General features: G+C 40.3%; 1 protein-coding gene across 20 annotated transcripts in view; it reads right to left on the bottom strand.

The window, feature by feature from the left end:
- ANK2 (ankyrin 2) overlaps positions 1-27,468 on the bottom strand; it is a 343,812-nt gene that overhangs the window by 12,738 nt on the left and 303,606 nt on the right. For 16 of the 20 annotated variants that reach the window (XM_075750947.1, XM_075750956.1, XM_075750954.1 and 13 more), the window contains 10 exons: positions 27,189-27,393; positions 25,315-25,411; positions 20,463-20,691; positions 18,424-18,549; positions 16,378-16,500; positions 14,877-14,909; positions 12,373-12,394; positions 2,978-3,052; positions 1,667-1,798; positions 1,009-1,155 (listed from right to left, as the gene is read on the bottom strand). In XM_075750947.1, the coding sequence (XP_075607062.1) occupies positions 1,009-1,155; positions 1,667-1,798; positions 2,978-3,052; positions 12,373-12,394; positions 14,877-14,909; positions 16,378-16,500; positions 18,424-18,549; positions 20,463-20,691; positions 25,315-25,411; positions 27,189-27,393 (1,189 nt within the window). Of the gene's footprint in view, positions 1-1,008; positions 1,156-1,666; positions 1,799-2,977; positions 3,053-4,442; positions 10,209-12,372; positions 12,395-14,876; positions 14,910-16,377; positions 16,501-18,423; positions 18,550-20,462; positions 20,692-25,314; positions 25,412-27,188; positions 27,394-27,468 lie in introns of all 20 variants that reach the window. The other 4 variants (XM_075750940.1, XM_075750939.1, XM_075750938.1 and 1 more) reach the window with 3 other exon arrangements.

The following is a 27,468-nucleotide window of genomic DNA, read 5'->3' as shown; positions in this document are numbered from 1 at the left end:
CCGTCCATTATTTATTTGCGTATGGAAAAAATAACTGAAGCGCGGACAAAGAAATGAATACAGGACTAGGTGCAAGAACTAGGTAATTCATGTACTTCAAAAACACAGCCACCCACCCCCAATCTCTAATCTCAAAGCAAGGGTTCTCATTCTGAAAAAATTTAAAAAAAAAAAAGTAAAATAACACATGCGTTTCTGTTCCACAGGCTTCAAGTCACAAACTTAGGCTTTTTTTTTTTTCTTCTCCTTACTAGCCACATTCACTAGGAACCTACTGAACTCTGAAGAACAGCCCGGGGGAAAACGTACCTGCTTGTAGTGAATTTGAGCAGGACATGGAGGTTAACGCTCTTAAACTAATCAGTTATGATATTAGAATGCTAATTATAGCAAACAACCTTCTGTTGCTACATTGTCTTAAAGATGGAGTGTTTCCAGCTATCTGCAAAATTTACAGAGCTACTAGCTCAATAAAAAGTTAAGGATGTAAAAGCATCACATCCAGAAAAGCGAAATTTTTTTCACGTAATTTGGAGGCGTGTCTTTAGTTTACAACCATTGCTTTAATCTACTGAACTTTTAAAGTTGAGAAATCCAACAGCATGATAGCAGAATTACAATATCCTGGACACTTGAATCCAAAGGTTTTTTTCCAAAGAGTGGAGTAGTTCTCCTTTTACAAATCTTGGTCAAATCCTAACGCGACCTTCTTAACTTTTATGAAAATATTGGTACAAGCAAAAAAAACCCCAACAAACTGGGCATGAGTATTTGCAGTAGTTTCTGACACCACTCCTCTGTTTGCTTTATAAGAATCAGCTAATGCAGAGATCTTTCACCTGGTGCATTAGTGACCTGTATGATGTCATACTTCTATTCATCCATATCATCCGGGCTTTCAAAATGAGATTCTCTAAGAGTTAACAGATTATCCTAGTCAAACATTTCAGGACAGAAGCTAGTGCTTGGCCGAGATAACCTGGGCAGTCCGGATCAGGAGACGTTTACCTTCGCTGTGGTCCAATCCTATTGTTTGTTCAATTTCTGCGTACGTGCGAGTGCCGTGGACCTGCATGGAGTCTATGCCGCTGGTCTCCATTAGGTGAACGATATCCATTCGGTTGATTTTTGTGAGACATTGGGTAAGATTTGTATCTGTGGCACGAGAACGACACCATGTAGCTGAGTTAAGAATTTCACATGCTCTCTCCCTTCTGTTTTCCATGTGAAGGACATATACAGGATACTGAGCAATATAACATCATATATAAAATACAGATGCATTTAGAGGCATTGCGAAGTAAAATCTGAAATTAACTGAAGGGCTGCCTATAAAAATTACTACTCATTCTGTTCTTTTTTTCTTTAGCAAATTTGTTTAGTTTCCCCAAACATTTTTCAGTTTAGGAAAAAGAGGCCTCAGGGTTTTTCCGCTCTTTCTTTGCTGTAAGATGTTCTGCCTTGCGCTCAAATGAACGAGATCAACCCATTTTCTCTGAGAACGCCACGTTATACAGACAAGCTCCAAAAAAGTTACGTACAACGTATAGTCAGTCTTTCTATAGCCTAAATTTTACCCAAATTTTCTTTTTGTGATTATGACGCAGATCTGTCACCTCAACTAGCAAATTGGAGACAGTTATACGTACTGTAACTGGAAACGAACCTGTTGCGTGTTTCCCATCTCTTTCAAGCCAATATTTGAGGAGTGCGTGGCTCTGGTCTTGAAGCGAATTCGGATTTTCAATTCGGATCTGGTGAATTTGCTCTTCTGTGAAATCCAGTTCTCTTGCTAGCTCTGAAAAAGAAATCCATCTCTGTAAAGAAGGCTTTTTCTTTCCCCCCCGCCTTACATCTATTTTTTGGCCATCAGCAGCCAAGTTGATTACAAACTTTTTTGAAACCAAATTCTCTTTGTTGCGATGTACCTCGTGTATTAACCTGCCCTCTCTAAAATGCTATAAAACATTAATGTCTATTTGGACGAGCATCTATTTTTTTCTAGTTTTGTTTTCAGAACTGTCTATTCCTTTATACAAACTTTTCAGCTAATATTCCTAATCTGTTATATTGCACAGGTTCGAGTCCTACTGATTTCAAGATAATCCATGTTCCACTGCTCCCAGTCTCCTCTTATGGATTGAGATAGAGGACAGGAAAGGAAGAGGCGAGTAACATAAGCAGACGTATCAGTGATATTTTGTATATACTCTGAAGATGCTTATAAAAACAGTACAGAGCACAATCTTCGCTATCAAGGAGTTAACATTTTTCCTCTGGTATACAACTCTTCTTTAACTCCTAGAGCCTTGATTATTTTCAGAAGCGTGGTACTGCTCTAGGGATAGATACAAAAAAGTGTAGACCCGATTCAATTTTTTTATAGCAATTTTTTGTTGGATTCCACAGGTTGACACAGCATTGAGATTTCTACACAGCGCTTTTTCTTTGTAAAGACTTTTGGGCTGATTTTCGGTGATAGACATCTGCATTTCCTGCTGCGTTACTTTCGCTTGCCCCCAGTAACGGTATAATAGATCTACCTCAGATCCATTAAATCCACAATATTAAAGTGGTTGTTACAAACAGGTCCCTTTTTAATCCCTTTTTCCTCAGCACAGTTCTGTAGAAATGAAGCTGAATTCATTTATCCCTATAGTGGCCTTCCAGCTCGGGAGTTCCAGAACACAGATGCTGTTTATCAACGTATTCATTTATTTTCTAGCCAGAGTTGTTGCATTTTGCAAGAAAGAGCAGGATAACATATGCCAGCTCTTTGTCACACACTCGTCCTAGGAGTCTCTGCATCTGAGTTCTTACTTCACAGGCTACAGGAATCTTAGTAACCAGAAGACAGTAAGCTACGGAAATATTTCTACAAAACATCTTTAGATAACCAGGAAATCATCTGAACCACACAAAAAAAGCGAGGAATTCTCCCCTGCTTTCTCTCCGGTGTAGACGACGTGCATTTTACCTGTCCAGCTGAAGCCAAGGTGATCAGCAATGTGGGCCAGTCTTTCCTCTGTCCTTTCCTGATCGTCCTGTTGATCTAAAGGTCAAAGAGAGCCACAAGTTGCCTTTTACAAGTTAAAAAACATTTTCATAGGTAATATAGCCCAAGAAGGGAAAGCTTTTTTTTCTAACTGCTGTAATCTAAATGTGGACAGGCTGTTACAACTGGGTAACTAAAGTGAGGACCGTAAATCCCCAGGTTTAAAAAAAAAAAAAAAAAGCTTGATTTTTCAAAAAGCACAGGACTATCTACATTTTCCATTTGAAAATCAGGCTTTCATGTGGAGATCTAAACAAGGATTTAAGTGCCTACTGTGCCTATTTTGGCCAAGCATTTTATTCTAAAACTTCATTCTAACTTTATTTGAAGACGTTAACTACGTGAAGAGCCCTAATTTTCCATGCCTCCTTAGTAAAGACCAAGGTTGAAAAATTCATCTGGACCGGTGCTTCTAATTACGTTCTTTCTGTTGTAGGGAAAGTTTTGTTCAAACAGTCCATACGGCACTTCGTGTCATGGTTTGCATTTGAGATATTGTTAATTTAAGTGGGTTTCACCCTTTCAACGAGGGAGCGCTACAAAATGCTTACAATGAAGGCAAGGAAAAATCAGATGTTCATTTGCCAGTCTTCATTTACTTCAGTATCGGTGAGACTGACTGTTCCTCCCATCCCCAAAGCTCATTTGAGGATGGCAGAATTTGAGTTTTGATTTTCCCTGAATTCACACACGGATTGCACTATCTCAGATTCAGAAGATTGCTTAAGGTTAATGATATATGCGTGCTTCATTTTAGCTACTGGATTTCCATCGTGGCTACTCAGTAGTAGTACACAAGTAGGTGAGGAGAAAATCAAACACCAGAAAACTTGTACTCAAGTTACTGGCGACACAGAATTTTCTTGAGACAGAGATGGTCAAAAAGAGGAACGTGAAAAACTTAATTGCTTCAAACTTCTGCAGATTTCTTTGTGTAACAACTCAAAAGAAAATGAACGTCTCGGTTTCAATCAATGCCTTAATATTTCATTATTAGTAAAAAATTATTAGTTCAGAATAGGGCCAGGGAAAGCCAAAAGCCAAAATGCGCATGACCTGAGCAATCAGTTCAATGGTAAAACAATACATATTTTTAGAAGTGTTTTTGTTTATTAAGGTAACACTTCCCACAAGCATTCATGGTTTGCAATCTTGAGATTGTTTCACAGACAAGAAAAATACAGACACAACACAAAAACTAAACACAGCTCACGGGGGGGAAAAAAATACACAACTAACCACCAAAAAGCTTAAAAGAAAATGCCACACACATTACACGTGTACACAAACATACATACGCGCACACACACCCCAAAGAAAACAAAAGAACCAAAAAGTTTAATTCATGACATGCGTCGCACAGGGAATCCCAGTCGTTGGCAAATACCTTCAGCATGGTCATGGACATTTTCGTCAGGGATACGTTCAATCTGAGTCTCTACAGACTCATCCCAAATGGGTCTGGTGTCAAAGATGTCTTCAGGAACTGACTGCTGAGTCTCACTGGATGGCACATTTTCAATAACTGAAACTTCTAGGGCACTACTGCTTTCATCATCTGAAACTAATTCTTGTTCTCTCTCTGACTGTGTGAGTCTTTCCACTAATTTAGAAGCTTCATCACTAATTTCTTCAAAGAATTCTATGGAGTTTTTGTAAAGGTCAAAAAAATGTTCTTTACTTTCTTTTGTGGGACTAAACGCACCGCGGGAGCCTGTGGTGCTTCTGCTTTTAACTGGCAACCGTGATGAAAATACCTTAGGTCTTGCTGTTGTTGCCTCATCTGGGTCTAGCTCAAGCTTCATCTCTCTCTCCCTCTCCCTGGTCTCTGCTTCTGCCTCTGCATAACTCCTAGCTTTTATCGAACGTTTAGTCTTTGGGTCCATGGGAACGCTTGCATCAGATTCAGATTTACTTCGGTTATCTTGTTTCGTGGGTACTTTGCTTGTCACGTCAAAAGCTTTGGGTGACTCTAGCTTGCGGACAGATGTGTCTGTGTATGAATATTGTTGTTCAGCTTTTTGGAAAGCTGCTTTGACAGGAATTTTAGACTTTGGTTTCGCTTGGTCATCTTTTCCTTCACACTGCAAACTGTCTAGGAAGCCATCTGTGGGAAGGCTCTCATTTTCCAATTGTTGCAAGGATTGTGATGCAGCAGCAGCTGTTCTTACGGGAATTTTGGATTTGCTTTCACAAGAAGGCACTCTCTCCATTAGAGCAGTAGGGATTTCAATCACAGATCTCTGTTCCTCTGGTGAAGAGTCTGGGGACTCATCACCCTGTTCAGAAGAAACTAATCTAGTGATTTTGGAAAACTCTAATTCATCTTCTACTACAGACTGCTCGGGAGAGATTGGGCAAGGCACCTGACTGCTATCAACCGTGTCAGTCTCCGTTCTGGAGAGGGGCTCAGCTTCAGAGGCAGCAGTTTCTTTCTTTGGTGATTTTGAAGAAGCTGAAATACCCATTTTAATTGGGATTCTGGATTTAAGATCTGCTTTTGCGGTGCCTATGCTGACACCTTCACCCGTCACTTCTTCTGATTTATCGCTAGACTCGGATGCTGGGGGTGAACATTTCAATGCATCTTTTTCTTGTATATCTGAGTCCTCTGATTCTGAAGGTGAAAATGGATCTGGTGAGCTCTTCAGCTTAGAAGACTCCACCTCTGCTGCTTCTTTCACTTCTTCCGATAAAGAAACTTCTTCCTGAGGCTGCTGCCCCACTTGGAAGAAGTGAAAGCTTTCATCTGGATAGTTCCTTTTGGTCATGTCAATGGCTCCACTTCTAGTCATTTCAAACAACTTTCCTTCCTGAAAAAGAAAAGGATTTTGTTCACTAAGTGGCGTCCCTTCTTCAGTAGGTGTTCTGGCCGGTGTTGTATCAGGTGTTGTGCCTTGTGATCGCCTGTCCACCATCAACCCAAATATCTTTTGTTCCTCCTCTTTCACCCGAGCTTCAAAAGCTTCATCATCTTCACGTATTTCACTCCACATGTCAGAATCCACGTCAGTTTTAGTGATGACAACTTGACTGATCATCTTTTCTGTTTCATCTTTTATATCCTCAAGGGCAGATTCAGCTAATTGTGTGGAATCTGATGCCGAAGACCTTTGTGACTTTTTCTGAAATGCATCCTCTGGTTTTGGCTCTACTTCCATATACATTTCCTCCGAAGAGCGATGTTCGCTACCTGCGTCTCTGCTAAGTAAAGCTTCACCGGTCTGATCTTTTCCTCCTTCGACAGAGTAGTTTTCCCTAGATAGCAGACTTCTACCAGACCCTACCTTACTTTCAGAGTCAGTAAAGAAATGTTCAGGAGACACGTTTTCATAAGGGCTTACTATATAAGGAGCACTACTTTCTGCAGCATCTGCTACACGACTTTCAAGTTCCACTGTTTCAGTGGTAAGGGATGAATACTCTGGTTCCTCAGCATGAATATCTCTTTGAGATGTTTCAAAATCTGTATCTGCTTTTTCCAAATCACTTCCCAAAGCGGAATGTTCGGTGGCATCACCTTCAGCCCATTTGCCGTCTTGTGGTACAGAGTACTCAGTACTGTGTCCACAAGAACCATCATCTACTTTCTCAGACACAGCTCCTGTAGCCATGAGATCTGTGTGTGTTAACAATGCACTGGTTTTGACATCTTTTTCAGTAGCATCATATTGCTGTAGTGTTAGTGAAGACTCAACATGGACTTCTTTTTGAGAACCGTCACCAATGGAATGACACAGAGTACCCCCGAACTGTGTGACCGGGGCATTGGGACTGACTGTCTCACTATCATCTGGACTGTCACATTTTGATTCATCAGTTTCTGCTGATACACAACCATCAGAATGACAAGTGCCTGATTCTCTTGTGGAAGCCTTACAGCTGCCACCAAGAAGCGGTTCCTCTCGGTCATCTTCTGTTGGCTTGTCCTGGTCTGCTTTAACTGCACCTATCCTCAAAGAGCATTGTTTTGAATCAATGGGTTGAAAACCTGCTTCGTCAGGGCTAGAACTGGAGTCAATGCTGGATGGTAACGGTGAGGGTGGCTGCACTCGGATCACAGGCTCCACTAAGAGGCCTGAGTCAGCTTCTTTTTTTAGCTGAGTCAGTTCTGGCTCGCTTTCTGAAGAGGAAGAACTTTTTCTAGATTCAGCTGCAGACATCACCACTGTAGGTATATCTTTTTCTTCTACCGTTGTTGACTTTGGTTCTTCAGCTTCCCATGCAGCTTCTGAATGAGCAGCTACAGAAGATTCATCTTGCTTGCAATCCTTTTTGTAACCTCTCTTCTTTTTTGCTTCTTGTTCCAATTCATCGAACGTTTTGATTTTGGTCACCATTTTAAACATCTCCTCTTCAGGGGTGAATCTCTTCTTTGGCTCACTTTCGGAATCATCCTCTGGTTCTTCACTGACTTCAGGGATCACGGCCGACTTTGGTATGTTTGACAGTGCCTGCGAGTCTGCTGTTTTAGGTGTGATTTCATAACTAATTTCTTCAGAACTAGGAGTTTCAGGTGAAAGAGGACTTTTCCCTGAACTCTCCATGAGGGATGTTTGCTCTAGACTGTCGTCATCAGCACTTCCCTCAGGGTCACGGAGAATCCTGGAACGCACCGATGCCAGCTCTGGGCAGGTTTCTCCTTTGCTAAGAACAGACTGAAGAGGACCCTGCCCCAAAATACCAGCCTTCACTGTTTGTTCTACAGGGCTACTTTCAAGGGAGTCACAGCAGGGAGACTCTTTCATAGGACTGGGCTCCAAAGAATCAGGCGTTTTGTGTGATGAGTTATCTTCTAGCACTGGGCTTGCTTCCAATGAGTCTTTATGACTTATAGCCAAAGAGTCATCTGCAACTGGGCTAAAGCTTTCACTATCATGGCTAGCAAGTGAAAGTTCCAATTTCTGGGGGCTTCTAACCACAACACGACGTTCACAGGTTATATCTTTTTCTTTCTCTAAAGCAGTGTCATGTGTTTCAGAAGACTTAGTTAAATGTGCAGTGGTTCTGGATTCTTTATCCCTGCTAATATCTTTCATAATGGAAGCTGAGCTACTTTCTTTAAGTTTATCAGCCTCTTCTTCAGAGGCTGTAGGTATAAGCTCTTCTGATACATGGTCAGAATGAGACTTACTAGTCTCAGTGACAGCATCTAGCTGTCTTTCAGTAATACCTTTTTCATCTTCCTTTGGAGAGAGTTCCTTCGGAGAACATGTTTCTGCTGTTGTGTGTGCTCTAGCTGCTCCTTTGGCTTCTTCAATTTGCCCATCAGTTTTCTTTGGTGAGAACGAAAGGCTTTCAGGGCTCGTTTCTGGAGTCTCTGCCAGACCCTCATGCTTATAGCTTTCCTCAGAGCTGATCTGAGGGGTTCCATCAAGAAGGCTACCTGGAGAATCAGCCACACCTTCGTGTTTAAGGCTCTCTGAGCTCCCGTCAAAGGCAGCACTTTGCAGAGAAAGAGCGGGAAGGAATCCATCTTTCACATACTCTGTGGGGAAAGCAACGCTGAAAGGACTGGTCAGTACCTGCTCCAAGTTAAGCTCTCCCTCCTCTGTCACTGAAAGGTGTCGGAGCTGTTGATATTTGTCATTATCCTCCAGCTCTTCTTTAATGACATCAGAAAAGTCTGTTGAGGTTTTTCTGTCAGGGCTGATCTGGAAGTCAGTATCTCCGTGGTCATCACAAGTCCTGCCCTTCACAACTGCTGTATCTTTGGCGCTTTCATCATCAAATACTGGAGGAAGAGGTTCGCTTGGTTTTTTGCTGCTCTGCTCTTTTACCTGCTCTTTACCTACAGCTTTCTTGGGAATTTCAGCAGTAGAAATTTGCGTTTTCCCTTTTTTTGATTGTGGTTCTTTCTCTGCTTTTGTTATCGTGCTCTGTTTGTCCTTCTGTTTGTCTGTCTTGTGGCTCGATACTCGCCTCGTTTCGCTTTGTGAAGAAACTGGTTTTCTCCGGGTCGTTTCCTTCTCAGGGAGCTGTTGCTTCTGTTTGACAGACTTGTGCTCAAACAGCCCCGATATATTCTTGGATGGGTCTTGGCCTGACTGGAAGGCTTTCATCAGTTCACGAACTGACATGGTCTCTTCAAGTCTTTCTGTCTTAGAAGAAGGTGAGACAGGCGGTTGTGCTTTGTGTGCTACTGGTTTTTTGACTTGCACTGGTCTTTTAGAAGCCTTTTCAGCAGTGCCTTCTCTTGTTTGGATTCTGACAGGTAGTTTTGACCGTACTTTTTGTTCATCTTCCACTCGTTTCTGAAGAGCTTTAACTTTATCTTTTATTGAGCCAATAGGAGTTTCCTCTATAACAGGGGATACAGCTTTAGCCTCAGGAGCGGCTGTCAGAGTTAAGCCAGGTTCCTCACCTAGCGACTCATCTGAAGTGACCTTCACTAGTCCTGGCTGTTCTTCGCTGCTGTGCATCTTGCCTTCCTTTTGCTTTTGCTTGTCTCTTAATTTTGTCCTAAGTGGCTTTTTAATTTCTAAGGCTGGCTTGTGTTGCTCCTCCGGACTTAGCGTTTCAGTTGTCGGAGATTCTTGTCCTTTTTCAGAATCCCTGCTTATTACTACTGCTTCAAATCTCTCTTCTACTAAGTCTTCTTGTAAGGCTTGTGGCTGTACCTCATGAAGAGAAACGTATGTTTTTAAATCCTCTGTAAGGTAATCTACCATTCCTGTCATGTCTGACTTCTCCATTTTTGTTGTCCCTTTGTCTATCCTGACTTCTACACAGGTAGGTTCAGTGACTTCTACAGGAGCATTTCTTCTGGCCTCTTCGATTTCTTCATCGCTGACAATCACCCATTCTTCTTCTTCTACAAGTTCTTGTCTGGAGAGGGACTTCTGCAAAGCGTGTTCTTCTCTGGTATAGGATCCACCTCTCAGAATTTCATTTACTTTTTCTAAGTCTTCTTTCACTCTCTCAACTATTTCAAAAGGCTCTCCTGGCTCTTCTTCAGTGGGTTTTCCAAGATCTTTCACTTTAATGGAGCCTGATTTATCAGAAGGGTCAGTTGTCAAGATGGCAGTCATTTTGATCAAATCTTGTTTCATCTCAGAAACTTCAGACAACAGGTCTGGACTGGCTAGTACAGGGACTTCATTAACCAGATGGCTTTTCAGGATAGATGTTTCTGTAGATTCTGTCTCGTCATCTTTGATGCGAATGAAAAACATTGAAAGTAAAATGGAAATCAAAAATAGAGATTGGAAATGTAATCAGGACTGAAAATGACAGTCTTTGGTTGCAGTGGTAGGAAGGTCAACAAAATGGGCCGGGAATGGTGGATCCACAAGATCTGAGGGTACAAGAGCAAAGCAAAGCTAACGGGGGGTGGGGGGGTAGGGACACAACCAAACAAAAAAAAACCAACCAACAAAACCAAAACGCAAACTGAAAAGGAAAATGGCAGGAAATAACTTGCTTAACTTTATCAATATAGCACAACCACACATACATCGTCAAAGCTGTAACAAACCAAATCAGGACACCACTAAAAAAAAAAAAAGCCAAACCAACAACAAGAAACTTCAAATTAAAAACAGAAGAAACACAGTGAATTTACACAAAGATAGGCATCTCAAGATTGTTCAGATGTTACAGATCAATGTTCAAATAAAAATAAACAAGAAAAAAGGGGGAAAGCATTAGAACTGATTGAAAGTCGATTTCCTCTAAGAGAAAGCCAGTGTTAGCAAACTGTCAGAATAACATTGGGTTAACATTTTTTTTTTTTTTTCTTAATGACCAAAATAAAAAGGTAAAAGTAATTCTGCAGTAATCTAAAATATGATCAAATATGTAGAAATCTGAATCAGCTGCAAACCGGCATTTCATCTAAGGGGATTTCACACCTAAACAATGAAACAAATATTCTTTTGTTTAAAGAGGCATGGTCCTTTCCTTGGAACATCCTCATTGACAACTAATGAATTGACTGAGGAAAGAGAAGACAGAGAAGAAAAGGAGAGATAATAAGAAAAAACTGTGAATCAACTCAGAAGTGATTTCAAAGTTTTATAAAATGTAATGTATGGCAACCAAAAATCAGAGACAGTCACACTAGACACATACATACAATTTATGTAAGGCAAGTTATTTCCATGCAAAGCAAAGGTGTTGCAAATGCTGCTGGGTATGTAGCTTCAGTTAAAAAAAAACAATAGCTCTACAAATTAATCATGTAAATTAAAGGTACATGAAAATACTCTAAAACATACTGTGGTGAAATATTTGTCTAATCTGTGCAATCGATATACAGTAAGTAGGATGTAATTAATTCCCATTATGCCACAACTACCTGCTGGGAATATTTAATTGCAGGAAGGACTACTAGAAAACGTGTAATGACCAGAATGAAACATCGGAGGACTGAAGCGAGTTATGAGCAGAACGCAATGCTTAGAAATTATAATTGTGTTTTGTTGGGTTTTTTTTAAAGGTAGCACATCACGTAAAACTTCACTCATTTCTGCGCTCCAGTCTAAAAGTCAAATGCAAATAAGGAGAACCTAAGCCGTACATAATTATCTGTATTTCTTTGTAAAAAAACCCCATTTTGCTACACCCTTCTCTCGTGTGTAATGAACACCATATATCTGTGCTGTACATTAGTTACAACCAGATTGCTGGGGGCGAATTTGGTGCTGAAAATTTGGTGCTTCGGTGCTGCTGGTGTTAGCGTGAACTATCTAGTGCATACTGAAACGGTATCTACTAATTTTGCAGATTTGTAATACAGATTTTCAGAAATGTCAAATGGATGACTATCTCGCTGCCCAGCCAAGTTAATTAGCCTGAAACAAAGAAGCTTAACAGTCTTATTTCACCACAGTAAAGGGGGGGCGGGGAGAAGGGTTAAACATCCTGATTACTTTGGACAGTATCACTTTTTTGCATGTATTTCATGAGTTTAATGAAATATATCGGAGTACCGATTATGTTTTCATTAAAAATGATACTGTCATTTATCCCAAATGTGAGGCAACAATGTGTGTCAACAAACGGACAAAACAAAAAATGGAGGGATGAGCATTCATACAAGCAAAATAGCAATAGCGGGATCGCTAGGGATGTCAAAGGAAAGTAAATGCTTAGATGAACTGTTTTAAACTGTATTACTTGTTAATTTATAGATTAAAATGCACTTAATTGGATAGCTGCTTTGGTATTAAATTGTTTTCTATTACATTTTTAAAGTATGGCTGTTATTAGCAATAGCTGTTAAAGCTTAGCTCTCTTTCATGCTTATCTTAATCCTTAACCGTCTTTCATACAAACTGTACTGTAACATTTCCCAAGAAAAAAATAAATCTTACTTTTTTCCGAAGTCATATCAACCTGGAAAAGAAAAAAGGGGGAAATTTAAAAGTTCAAATATAATCAATAGATATAAAGTCACTAGTGAAGTAGTTACAGGTTGAGTCAAATCCGCTAGATGTATGGAGACACACAGATTCACTGATTTACATGCAACCAAGAATGTATTTAAAATAATGGTAAAAGCATGGCTTAATTTATTTAGTGTTTCTAATAACAGAAAAATGGTTACTTTGCTATAGTTATGGTCAAAAGTAGATGCAAAATGTGGCAACGTGGGTTTTTTTTAAATGTGACTAGCAGTATAGACGACCCAAACTTTGTTATTGGTCGGTAATGTTGTTGCATTTTTCTTAATTTATTTCTTCGCAGCTAAAGCAAAAAAGCCCAGTAAGGTCATCTGAAGGCATATGTCCCATCCAGAAAGCAACCAGTATGTTTTATACATAGTTTCATCGCACATATTCATTCTGAGATCACGGTTTGCATTTTGGCCTCTGTACTTGTGTGTGATGGTGAAAAGCAGGCACAGAAATGACCCCAGCCTTGCTACTGCCTCAGGCAAGAACTAGGACTTGATGCCACTAATAGCTATTGACACCTCTAATGGAAGAGCGATGGGCCCTCAGAGGTCATCTTTTTGATTTTTCAGAGTGTATTTGGGTATAGATTGAAAAAACCGCATCATTTTACTGTTACTCAAAAGAAAACACAGCCTTTGCCAAAAACATTAAAAAAAAAAAAAAGGCAATGTCAGACTATAAAAATTACAGGAGCAAATTTTTAAAGTTGCCTCGTAGTTTGACTTTTTTCCAGTTCTGCTAGCACAATCATTTGTCCACACAAGCAAAAACCGATTTTTGTTGGGTAAATTTGGATATGCGAAAGTACGCAAAGTTAGAAGTAGCACAAAACGTTTCATTTCCTATACAAACTTGTGGTGGTAGGATGGCCGTGAGGAACGAAAATCAGCTATGCGGTACTGTTGTTACAATATACCTCATACGTTCAGCCCCCCAAGACGGATTTAGTGAGTGTTGAAAAGGTTTTACTTGTTTAAAAGTATTCTTTCTAAAAAGATAAATGCAATATATTGTCTCAGTTAAGAGGTGACTAATTCCTGCTTTTCCCTAACCCAAAAATGAGTACAAGTAAATCACTGGCAACACTCACACGTTCCTACATGCCTTGCAATCATTTACGCTCACATTATTAAATTTCAGCAGTGTGTATTACAGACCCATAATAGTATGAATTCCTCTGAAGCGCAGATCGCCCTACATGGTAACCTAGGATCCCTAGGAGAATTTACTTTAAATTCCTCCAAATCAGTCTGGAATTCTGTCACTCGACAGTGCCTATCTTTCAGCACTGGAACAGGAGCGCTAAATATTTCCGTAATGATAATAGGAAACTGCAATCCCTGCAACAAAACTTCTGAAGTCTCTTTTGCAGTTCACGGAATAGATGTCCACCGTCTTTGGGGAGCGGGCTGTTCTCACAGTGCTGGCGCTCTTACTTGTTTCCAACGGCTGAACGTCACCAAAGCGTGGGGATGCTTTTCTAATGTTACTCGTTCACGTAGGGGTCAGACCTTAAGGAACGTCTATAACTGCCGGATCGGGGCCGGGAATGTAAAAGGGAGTCGGCCACATTTCTCCGTTAAGACGCAATTTGGTTTACGCTAAAGATGAAAACTCGACGCCTTTTCCTTGGGGTAAACTTACTTGTAACTTCTGAGTTAACACTGATTCTCTACTGGGCTTTGCGTCCAACTCTGAAATCTTTCAGATCCAGTCTACTGGATGTTTAAACGGACAAGAAGTGTGGATTGCAGCCCTTTCCGGTACACAGATACGCATTCCCTTGCAACCCGGTCGCAGGCTCCCCCCCAGCAGTGGGGAACTCGCCGATGGAGGGAATTGTTGGATTTAGGTCTGGTCCTCTGCCCCCGTTCCCCCCTACCCACCACCACCAACTGGAGGAAGCATATTCGGACCATGCTTAGGGTTATTAATAAAAAGTGTACTATGCCAATGATTCCCTGCTTCTGAATACTTTAGACAAGTCTAGTAGCAACCCAACGTTATTTTTAGCATGCGGGATGGTTCTCAGAATCAGAAAATTCAACCCCATTTGCCCTTTTTTGCGCTGCAGAGAATAAAGCTTAATGAAACACACTTGTACGGCTTATTCTTGAGCAAAAATAATTTTAAAATTATTAAGGAACTGTTTGGAAAGCAAAATGACTATTATATACCTCCAAAATCAGTGCATCTGAATCAGTAAAACTTTCATTTTAATGTAGGGAAAGTTAAACTCAGTAAATTCCAACAGTGAGCCTGCGCAGGATGCTTTTAAGTGCACTCCTCTTCATTGGTTTTAGCACTGAGCTAATCATCGATATGCCTGTTTCACTACAGATTTAATCCTCTAAGCGATCTCCGTTAGTTGTGGTTTAGTAGTACGCATAAGCAATAGCATGCTGTTATAGCAACATTACCTCTTCTTCTTGTTCTTGATCTGACTCTGATTCCTTTCAGTTCCAAAATGCCATGCAAAAAGAGAAGGGGAAAAAAGAGCAGGCACAATGCAATTTTATTTTTTTTTAAGAAGAAAAGAGTAGGAAAAAATAACTTCTGACAACATTTAACAGAAAAGAAGAAAACGCAGTCAGTTTCGGCAATTGATTTCTTATGTCAAAAAGCGACAAAACTCTAAACTGCCAGTTTAAAACACAAAAGGCTACAGAATCAAGCAAATTACGAACAGAAAAGTTGCTTCTGGGGGTTAGACTTCTAGTGATCCATATCTGGACCTAAACTTAAAATACACACATGCTTTTGCACCCATAAATTAGCATGAATAAATACTTAAAATAGTTATGAATGTTACCCATTTAAAGTTAAAATACGTTGAGATGTGTTGGGTTTAAATGATACAAAAATGCTGCAACAAAGATTATATTATATGCTAAAAATGTGGAGAAAAACCCAACTCCAACAGGCGAGACTTCGGTCAACCAGCCTAATACGTTACTGAAAGGTAAGAAGGTCTGCAGCTCCTAATCTGACAAGGACAGTAAAAAATCCTAGTTATCACCGAACAGCAATAAACCGACTCTTTGTAAGGAAACAGAAATCTGAAATCACCTAAACAGAAATCAAAGGCACTGCCATGATTCAGGAGAATTTCACTGGTCTCAATCTCGTTATTTATAAATACTAACTCATACTAGAGCTTCCCTCTCCTTTTTCTGCCCTTGACGTTGCACCATTTTCTTCCCCAGGCACATTAATAACTGTTCTAACAATATTCCGAAGAAAGACTGTTCACACGATGTGACGTACTCCGATTCTTGACAGATTTGATCAGATGTAGGAAGAAAAGTCAGTGCCAAAAGTCCATGTAATATTAAAAGCTAGTCTAAGAAAATACTTTTGGCATTGCTATAAGCTTTCCAAACTCTAGAGCTCAAGTTTTTATCACTGTCACCACCGATAAACACAACAGTTAGCTAAAAACGCTATTGCAAGGCCCCTTAACTTTCAAATTGGCAAATGACAAAAAAGACACATGATTTTCAGTCCTGCTGTACTCCATACCTTAAGAACATCGTATGATTACAGACATCGTCCTCACACTTGGTGAGAGGGGTAGGAATGGTAAGTTCACCTCCAGCGAGGTGTCACAAGACACGGTTGGACAGCGCGGGAAGTCTTTGGCAAAACAAAACGCGAACCTAGAGGTACTCGGGGAGCGCCAGATCTGCCTCGCCCCTGAACAGAACCGAATGAAACCACGGGAGCTAAAGAGCGCAAACTGGATTTTTGCCTCCCTTCTGTCATCAATTCTCAGTCCTCAGAAAATGAAAGCCCTTGGCTGGTATTTTTGATGCTTTAAAATACCCACCTACAAAGCTTTAGAAATATTTTGCCCTCCTACTCATTTCCATGTTTATATTATAATGCCGATGACTACAGGTCAGTATAATTTCACAGTACCTTTGTGTAAACGGGTAAAGTGATGTTTAAATTACATATGGCTTGATGAACGAGGCCTCTCGTAGATTTTGGCTCCTTCATGAATGATAATCGTCCACAGGGTTCTTGAGTGGTATCTCGCACCTGGTAGAGCAAACGTACAGCCATTTAACCTGTTATTTTGCTATTTTGCCGTACGACCTATCTGCGCCGCTCAAAACTATTTAGCAGAAAGAGGCTAGAGGTGGGAGAAAAAGTCCATATAGGCAAAAATAATGCGTTTTCTCTTTTTTTTCCCCTGCTGTTTGTGCGTGCACAGACGGCTACATTTGTGCATCAAAGCAAGAGAAGACACCAGCACGTACGTGCTTAGACATTAGCAACGTTGACAGTGTAATCACAGCCTTAAAAGAACAGAGGCATTCCAGTGTGATTCAGCTTCCGTGATAACTCAACAACACCCATTTTTCACTGAAACGGAAAACTTTTCACCCAAACTTTACAGCCATAACAGAGACTCATTTCATATTAGGTGACAAAAGGAACCATACCATTCTTGCCATATGGCAAGAATATGTATTTATGCTGATGTTAGCGCTAACTCCTTGCTCAAAACTTTAACGCTAAATATTGCGTTTGTTCACTTGGCTACTCTTTTGAGAGGCTGCACACAGGGAAAGATTACACTTCACATTTCTTCTCTTACAAAACGTTTTCTCAAATGGATTGGTAAATCCCAGTCTTAGAATGAAGGGATTTGCTGGAATATATAGATGTGACCATTATTATCTACAAAAGATACTACATCATGCCATACTTTAAGATTTTGCAGTGAATCTTAGAAGAATCTCTTTCCCGGTTGTTAGCAGAAACAAGTATAAGCGCTTCTGGTGATGCAGCTTTCGCTTTTGCGCATAACGTCAGGATGATTACGTACGACATCGCGCAAGAAATACAACTGAAAGCATTACCTCATTCTGAGTTTTCTGAACTGATAAAATGATATAATTAGAAACATGTTTATTAACTTTATCAGACTGAAGATACTAGATGTAAAGACACCCATGTTTTTGAACCTGTTTTGGAAAAATCCATCACGGAGAAAAATACGTAAAGCCAAAGGTAGGTGGTGGCATCGATAAAGTTCTATATTAAAAGAAGCTAACAAGATATTGCTGGAAAGGAGGAAGAGAGTTAAAAAGCTGTCTAGCAGCATACAGCAAATTTAATACAACGAGGGAGTGGATTTTTTTGGAAGTTTCCATTCATAAAGCCTATCACTAAAACTGTTCTTTGTAGAATCTCTCTCTCCCGAAGAGAGAGTGATGGTGGCTCGGTGACTGCTAGCACAGCCCACGACGAGAGCACTTTTTTACGTGACTTAGTCCTCCCTGCAGATCTTCCTGACGCCGCAGGTGAGCCCCGGGGACCACGGCATTTACGGCACCGGGTCTACAGCTAGCACTAAAGCATCAGTTAAGTTTGGACGAACGGAGGGTTTTTTGGTTTGGCTTTTGTTTTACAAACTTTCCTACTCACAGAAAAGTTTTTCAAAATGGAATAGTACAGTAAGATACACTGCAGGGATAAAATGAGGTTAACAGTTGGGAATTTATCAAAACTAATTACCTTCTTTTTCCTTTGTTCTCAAAAATATGGTAAAGCTATAACTCAAAATAGCCAAAAAGGAGCCATGCTTTTCTTACTGCATCCCCAAGGAAGTTTTGCATTGCTACTGAAGGGAGGATGACTGGTTGAAGAACAGTCTTATTTACAGCAATATGCATATTTACAAGCGTAGGGTACAACGATCATATTTTGATAGATTTCTGCCAATTCTACAATGTTTTCTGACACTTTTTTGCAGTTTCTGCATTTTTCCCTGCAATATAGTGAACCATGATGCAGAAAACCAAGCAAGATCCAACTTGATCGGCTCTTTAGATTATCAGGTAGAGAACAGGATTCCTAGAAGTACCGTTTTGGTGCCTGAAAGAACGCTGTGGACACACGCACATAGAACGGAACACAGATAATGATCTCCATAGCTCATATTAATACCGTTACCTTAACAAACAGAGGAAGTCTGTTTTCTTTGAAGGCGAAAAAACTGAATATATGATGTTGCCCACTCTTTGTTAGCGGCACCAAATTGCCAAAGCAGTCAACGTAGATGGGTTTTCCTTCTAATACCTATTGGAAGTGAAAAAAAGAAGGAAAGCAGCAATTAATCACAGTGAGGTGGTCAGGATTTCTGTTCAAGCATAATTATACAGTAGTTTCAATCAATTTCTTAAGTTACTAGGACTTGGCAGCATGTCCAAGATTTGTTATGGACAGTTACCTAAAATCTGCGGAAACATTTCAGATTATTAAATTCCAAATGGAATACTTGTTAATTCAATAACCACGATGTGACACTAGAAATGACAAAATGAGAATTAGAAATGAGAATTAGAAATGGCAAATTCTCAATCTGTATTTTAATTTGGATTTTTTTTTAATTGGCTCTAACTTTAGCACACTTTGCTAACCTGGCCTCATCATAACGGTCAAAGAAATATTTTCTTCAGCAATCAAATCAAATTCCTACTAGTAGGATAATAAATCAGTCAGGGAATATCATGAACTTGCAGAGGACCTTTTTACCAATGCAAATACTTTCTAACTGAGATTACCTACGCGGTTAATCTATTTGCAACAGTCTGTTGCAGCGGCCAAAGATGGTGTGTATCAGTAGATTCTCTTTATTTCAGCTGGATTTGTAAAGGCCTAGAGCTTTTGCAAATCAGGCCCCGGTAAATACCTCTCTGAAATGCCTATATAATGATACTGCCTACAGCTTTGGATCACTATTTTTATGGCCTCTCCACACATTTGAATCTCAGCTTGCTGGTTTGGGAGATATTCCCTTCGAACCGCCAATACATTACCGTCCTCATCCTTACTTTCCAGAAATTCAGCCTTGTTATTCAGTTTTATAAGCCCATATTTTATGTAGCTCCTCTGCACAAGAAATGCCTGTCAGAGCTTCAGGAACAGGGAGGATAGGTTTTTATTTTTTTTTTAAAGGTAGGATTCTCAGGGGAAAAGAGACCATACGAAGCAGAAGAATGTGCCATGCATATAGTTAAAGCACTTTCAATTTGTCACCCGTTCAGAGGAAGCTGACAGAGCCAGAAAAATCTGCATTTAGCAGGCAGTTTGCTGGATTCCATATAGGAAAGCTTTTGCCTTTCAGCAACAGGGTTTTTTTTGTTTTGTTTTTTTTTGTAAAGCAGAATATTAATCAAACCTGCTCATTTAACTTCTTGGTATGCAAAGATGCTGACAAAACATGACTACTGGGGTTTTTAACTTATTTTTAATATTTATTTATTTATTTTATTTTTTATTACCTGATTTCCTAGCTTAAAATCAGTCCAGTTTCTAAGTACAACTGTTTCACAGGTCCACCATAAAAAAGCATCTTGGGAAACCAAATTCTTTCAATTCACTTTTGTCCTATAGGTTTCCAAGCCTTAGTCCCATAACAGAGAGCTCAGACTCAACCAGCCCGCTTCCGTATTTACTATCTCCTTGAATCCAGCTTAAAAAATAGATAGCAGGAACCTTAATTGCTGAGGACTGCCCTGAGAACACATGGCATGTCCCCATTGGAATGCTGATAATGCTATGGAGAAAGCGCAAAACGGGATTACCAAAGTTAGACAAGAGAATTCCTTTCTAACTTCTGATAACCAGCTGCTGGGATTTCCTTGGGGGTGAAGCACACAATTACCTTCCCCCTCGGTCGGTCGACCCAGGAAGACCCGAATACAGTCAGTTGAACATAGCTAACCTTTTCCCACCAGCCCCGTGGACCGAGAGATCGGCGTTTGTCCGTTGGGAACAGGATTTCATCACTCGTATCTGGCAGCTGCTTTGCCCTTACCTCTGACAAAAGTCACAGTTTCCATCTTATCACGATGCACGAGACTGCATTACGGCAGTATTTGTTGGCACTATTATTCTTCGCTACTTGTGGCAGACAGAAGGCAGAAAACATGAGCTTAAAGACAGACCTTAGAAAATGGAGAAAACTGTTTAAGATTCTTGTACAGTACCTCTACATCCCTGCTTCTGGCAACTTCAGCGAAATTTTCTTGTTGTTCTAGAGTTTTATCCACCTTGTCATCTGTCATGCAAAAACATCTTAACCGTGCTTCGATGGGATCATGTGATTTGGCAAACACCACAAATTTGGCCATGTAGGGGACACAGATAATCTCTCTGTACACTTGGGAAGCAAAAGTAACAGATTCTTGTGTCTGTCGACAGTCTATCAACCAAAATCTGTAAAAGAAAATGAAGAGTTGTGTAATCAACACAGAAAGATTTCAGCAAGAAAATGATATGTTTTCCCATCCTGGCAACATTAGCTGGTAAACCACACCAATTGTATATGACAAGTCAGAAAAAAAGTAAAAAAAAAAGTTATGATTTGGGAAGAACAGGCTAAGAATGCTCATGGTACCCTCTGTGCATTTAGGAGCATGAAGCAAAAAGGGAAAGCATTAGGACCAGAACTTCCTCCCCTAAATACCAGATGCAAAGCCCCCACGGAGCCTCCCGCCCCCCAAACCCCAGGCCATCATTTGCCTTGCTGATAAGATCTCACGCAGCTGGAAGCTTATTTGCTTCCAGGTACGCGCCTGGCTTTTAACAGCTATAAAAATTCACTTCTCCTGTGGCAGACAGTCTCATACACCTTCTCTGACGATTTAAATATATGAACTTTCTCATATATGTTTATGAAATATATATATATTACGTTTATAAGTATTTTTATAATATTTAAACAATTATTGATGCCTTACCAAAATCAAGAAATTCTGGAAATCATCACAGTTTCCAATAAATGTTTTTTCTTCTATTCAACTTTGTTTTCATCTGAATTGACTTCTTATAGTGAGAATATGTGATCAAATGTTTGCTGCCTTTTACCAAGAAAGAAATCTCTTCTCAAATAAGCTCAGTACTCTCTGTTTTCCATCGCTTTCAACAGTTTCTGATGACATTTGAAACGGCAACTGATCTTATCGCCATTCTTCTAGAGCTTCCCAAAATGTCTCTGAATTTGTTCTTGTTTATCACACAGCATTATTTTATTTCTGTGCAGAATGTAAGTAGACATGGGTATGCTGGAAAAGCACAGTTTGCATTTCCTCCTAACTGTGACTCTGCAACATCTGCCTTTCATCCAGGGAAATACAGGGTCCTTCTGACAGCTGCTAAACACCTGACGACGCAGATGAGAGTAACGTCCCATAAAAATCTCACTAAAGTCGCTCATATCTAATCATACGCCGAGCCTGTCATTTCTCTTCCAGTTTATGACTAAATTGTTAAACTCCAGATGGGGCATTTTCATCCTTTTCTCTTCACCCCCTGAAATCTTCCTCGGCATTGTATGGTTTTGTGTTTGCTCAGTGCCGGACACATCGGTGTACCGCACTCAGGCATTAGCGAACTGTGTACAAACTTCTGACGTGACGGGGACGCTGTGAATGTTTCCTGATTTTTATTGATGAGGAACAGGAGACTGAAACGGCTTTTGGCAGGTGTTGCCAAAAATCCTTCAGTGTTCTAGGACCTCCACCTCTCACAGACGAGATATAAAGCTGCCTTGCCCCAAACACTTGGGTTTTTTCTACCATCTAGCTTAAAGGTTAGCAGTACATCCCTTCCATACAACCTCAAAAACGGAGGGTCCTTAGGCGAACGTAAATGATTTTGTCCACCATATAACACCTCATGCAAACCCAGAAATTATTCTTCTACGAATTTAGTCAGGGACTTTTAACTTTGATTTTGTGCTAAGTTTTTTGTGTGGCGTATCAAGGACCAGCGATCAATATATTTCTCTATCTGAGCCATATTATATTTTGAGAACCCAGAAAGCAGATGTGTCCACATCCTATTCCTACTACCCCTGCCTCACAGAGGCTGTGATCACCGCCGACTCGCTTTTCATCATGGTTTCTAACGTGCCATTTTACTGACAGCATCTTTCTAAAGTCTGTGCTGAGTAAGTCAAACGTAAACATGTTCAAAGCAAGAGGCGAGTACTACTGGAATAAATTACTTCCTCTGCACGGTGTGAAGCCAAGAGCTGCCACTGCTATCTCATTCAGGTACCACCATGCCAGAGAAATACTTCAAGATTTCAAGGCAAGGTCACAAGTTGTGTGATTTCACTAACATAATTATTACAAACGAACGCCCGCCTGTTACGACGTATTGCTAGTGCATGTGAATTGGAAGAAACCACCTCAAAACTTATCAAACGTACACGGTGACTTCAGACATACCGTGGGTGTTGCAACTCAAGTCTAGAACTTGAGCTTCCAGAACAGGTCCTCTTGTGTCAAAAACGACCCTCCCCTTTACTGAAAACTACAGGTTCTTCACCCTTTTTTGGGCCAGGAAAACATTGCCCGGTAAGAAAAGTTTAGAGAATTTCCTTATACCTTTGTCGAGACAACCGAGTTGTTATTTTGCAAAGATAACAACTTTCACTTAAAATAATTTTACTTCTGCTCCCAAAATGTAACAGCAGAAATGCACCCAGCATTTTAAAAGGAGTAACACGTATTGCCTTCTTTCTCAGATATCATTTCATTTAGTTTTTCTGTGGAGCTGATGACATTTCTTTTAAATAAAATTCGCTGTGTGGGTGGAAAGCAAGCTTGAGTTTGACACCCGTAGGATGGAGACGGAAGTCATGAGAGGTCAAAGACACCTCAAAAACTGATATAATCTACAGGGGGCTTATTACTTACTGTAGATTACATGGTATTATAACCCACAAAGCATACCTTTCAAGCGTGATTTCTCTGGTCTTACTCATCTGCAGTTGAATAATAGCGAATTTCATGCTGGGCTTATCTTTAGAACATTTAACAAACACGCTGGTTAAAAAACAGGCTGATGACATTTGAAAGAGAGAAAGCATGTTTGGTACATAAAGGCTCTGCGTCCTGATACCTTCCTCTCCGTGTGTGGGAGAACTGTGCTATGCTGGGCTCAAACTGGAGAGGCTCTATCCTCTGAGAAAGCACCGTATGCTCCAATGTATACGCCAGGGGCTAAAAAGCCCAAACAGATCCTAAATTTTTAAAAAAAGCTGCCGCTCAGGAAATGGAAAACAGCTATGCCTCCAAGTCTGCAGTTTAATTCACATGGATTTTAGACAAATCTCTTTCCGAAGCTCATTTTGGACAGAATTAATCTTATGAATTTAAGATTTAACTAGACGTAACCAAGTTACTGTGAAGAGCAGACAGTCAGGAATCGGCTGGCTCTCGGCAGGGCACAAGGGTAGATGTACTTTTAGACCAGGGCACAAGTGAAGAAACTCGAGTTAGCTTGTCCTTCAGCAAAGAAGGTAATTAGTTCTCTGACTGCAAAAACATGAAAAATCCCGGTTTTTAACTTTAACAGCTTTTAAAATCAGGTTTGGGCTAAAGCAGTCTGTTGAACATTCATTTAGATTAAAAAGAAGAGGTAGAAGCCGTTCAAATCTCTACATGGGACCCCGCCTGTGTCGCAGAACATTAGCAACAGTAATCAATTTTAATGTCATCATCGGGATTAGGAAACATCCACTACCAGTACAGACTGTAGTTCCATTAAACTATCGTGTCCCGTCCCGTCCCCCCCCCCAGTTCTGGCTGTATTTCACATGTAGACTTCCTGGGGACTTCCCAATTTTAGGGACTTTGACCTCTCAAACTTTGCGTCTACTCTCCACATCTGGTACTTCAATTAATCTTTAATTTCTCCCCTTAAACCGAACACTGCAGGTGGCAGATGAGGGCTAACCCAGACTTTAAGATCTCCCTCTTGCGGTCACTGCTGTTACAGAGAAACGTAGAGTTCACTGAAAAAAAACGTACCTAAGCAAAGCATCCAACTTAATGGGAAGAAAGCCATTTCTGAACTGAGAAAGTCCAGAAAAAAGAATACTTTATTTTGCCTAATGTTCAAGTTATACCACAGACTGGACTACGAAAGCTGAACTCGTTTTAATATTGAATAAATGATTTCATTAAATAGCAAACCTAATCTAATAGTAATAACTGCTCGGACAGCGAACGTTCGCACTGAAGGAAATTCATTGATTTTCATGGGCGAGTTATCCAAGATTTTGGTAACTGTTCGCTAGACTACACACCCTAAATGTAATGCTTTCCAGGTCATGCACTGCATCTCCTGTTAGAGAAGGAGATGTTTAAGCATGTCTGCGATATAAATCATGGGCAGGATACAAACTAAAACACACGCATACAAATATATATATTTTTAATATGAAATCCTGTTTTCAGAAAGACAGCAGTTGAATCTCATCACAAGAACAGATGGCTGGAAGAGCTTCTTCTAGATCACAGTGCGGTACACCTACAGGCCTTTCTGCTTGATTTCTCATTTGTTGGATATTCTGGAAGTAACATCTTTTGTAAGATGTATAATGAGCTACCCAAATAAGGGATATCTGTTTCCCTGGAAATCTGCGTATTTCTGCATCTGGGAGAGAAGTGGCATCCAAAATGAAGCCAGATTTTTTTCTAACTACCTGCAAATTGAACTGTCCCTCAGATTACTAGTTCAGAAAAATGAGTGTGTCATTCATTCATTTCTGGGATCATAGCAGGTGCTGACCGCAAAGGACTAACGGCTGAGATAAAAACGACAGGAACATCTATTTCTTTCCGCAGCTGGTACGGACTGTAGTGCTTAACAGCTCTCGTACATCATCTGTCTGGGCTAGGAGGCTCAGGGCTTCCAAAATACCTCGCCAACTGGTTCACAGCATAGACAAAATATCTATGTTCCTTCTGCTATATAAACTAGAATAGTTTAAAGGAAATATTTGTAGAAAAAGAGACGTGCACTCGTGTTTCGTTGCACAGGTACCTGGCAGAGACGTTTGTCGTGAAGGAAACGCATTCATTAACAAATGTCAGTGGTGTTGTTCCAGTGATGTCTTCCCATTGGGCAGGGGTGGTTCCTCCTGAAATGGTTATTTAAAAAAAAAAAAAAATTAAAACCAAGCAAGTCTGCAACTTTCTTGCTTCTAGGAAATATTTTACATTCTTCTGACTTTTTAAATCCTATGAAACCAGTAATAATCCCAGACATGCCTTCTCCTTAGCTCCACGTTATTCCACTAATGCTAGTAGGATTGTATGGGTTTCCCCTGAGAAAACAAAGTGCCCAAATGATTTTCAAATGATGAGTCCTGTCGCACAACTCCAGAAATGTTAAAAGAGGCTAAAATTTTGGGGGGAGAGATGTAATTTATTAGAAATTGTTCGTTCTAGACTATTCACATACACGGGGCAAAACTGGCCCAGATATAGCGCAGTTAAACCTATATTGTTACACCGTGGAAACAATAACAACGATACTAATCGTGACAACTACAATGTACGATTTCTATAATCTACCTCTTTTTCAAATAATTCAAAGATTCAGGTCCACTACGTACATAACCAAGAAATTTCTTTTGCACGTCGCTATGAAAACCTGTGAAACCATCCGCGTCTGACAAGATCTTGGGAGTTGAAACGTGCACCCCCAGATCATGCTGTACTACGGACAGCCTTCCGGATTCCTGCCGCTCTATTCAGTGTTTCAGTCCTCTCTGGCACGGATGCTTTGGCTTCCTATTTGGCCCACGCAGCTGAAAACGGGGGCACAATCTTCACCTTTTGGTGAAGAATATCCAGTTGGTTTCCAGCTACCTTAAAATCGCACGGAGCTTACGTAAAACCAGAAATACAAGCGTTTCTTTCTAACAGCAGGTATGAACATTTCTAACACACGTATGCAGAACTAAAGGAAAAACTATGCATAATCAGGGCCAGGTCAGAATGCGGGTCTGTCGCTCCCCTCGCATACAGCTGACTTGTGAAACAGCCATTTGACCGTGTAGCCCAGTCTTTACGCAAGCCTTAAACCAAGCTGTATCCGTAAAAGAATACTAGTTTTCAGGAAATACCTCCTTTCTCCTTTTGGTGAAGCATTCTTGGAACCAATTTCCCTTTTGAAGTTTTCTAGCGGATCCTTGCAGATTTACTGTCCCTCCAAGAAACTTACTCAAATTCCTCTTTATAAAGGAGAGCATTCTTCTCTATTTAAATAAATGTTGTTTCACTCTCTTGGAAGTGCAAATATTTTTTCTTGACCAGATGTTGCTTCTGGTATTTCAGCACCTAACACCTTTATATCAAGAAATTGTAAAAGCACCTGTTCTCTGGAATGACTCATTGGCACATCTCAGTGCGTCATGCATCTGACATTGGGTTGGTATGTGAAATCAGGTTGGAAATGAAGATGCTAACTTTTAAACAGAATAAATGTACGCAGCTCATTTCTGCCTCTTAACCGAGACTGAATTTGACGCTGATCTCTTTGGAGTTCTAGCAAGTATAAAGTGTTTAACTCTAATATTTTCCTCTGAAGCATACCGCAATGTTACGTCTGTATTACGCTCACCCTGCTAGGCAGAGGTATGCTGGTTCTCGAGAAACAAACTGTAAAGAAAATGCAAAAAAACCCCCCAAACCCAAAGTCTGTGCTTATATCGCACATCTCTTGTTAGTCCAAACAACAAATATTATTTCTGCTATAAAGTAATTGTTTGGAAAGTGGTTTATTCCCACAGCCTCTCATCCCAGCCAGGTTTTCACCGCGCTTTCCGTGTGTATAATCAGTTCAACATATTCAGCCCACGGTGACTGCCAATTTCAAGACGCGCATAAAAAGCTCTAGTATTTGCATCTTACCTGTTATGCTGCATAGTAACCTTAAAGTGGGTGTGTCGCCTCCGTAACCATTCATGACCCCATCACTGGAGGCCTTGGGAACAGGAATCGTCATGGTGATGGGTTTATGGAACTTCCTTCTCCTGGGCTCCAGCGTGACTATAGGACTGAAGGTAGCCTTGTTGCCTAAAATCTTCTTTATAAGTTCAGTATGCATAGGTTGAGCCTTTCCAAAGCAAGAGACAGTAACAGAGTAGTTACTTGAGAACAGTTTAAGGAGTATGTAAAGAAGTGGGTCTCT

Source organism: Balearica regulorum, chromosome 4 (genome assembly GCF_011004875.1).
Source record: "Balearica regulorum gibbericeps isolate bBalReg1 chromosome 4, bBalReg1.pri, whole genome shotgun sequence".
Taxonomy (NCBI): Eukaryota; Metazoa; Chordata; class Aves; order Gruiformes; family Gruidae; genus Balearica; species Balearica regulorum.
This window is presented reverse-complemented; position numbering and strand designations above follow the sequence as displayed.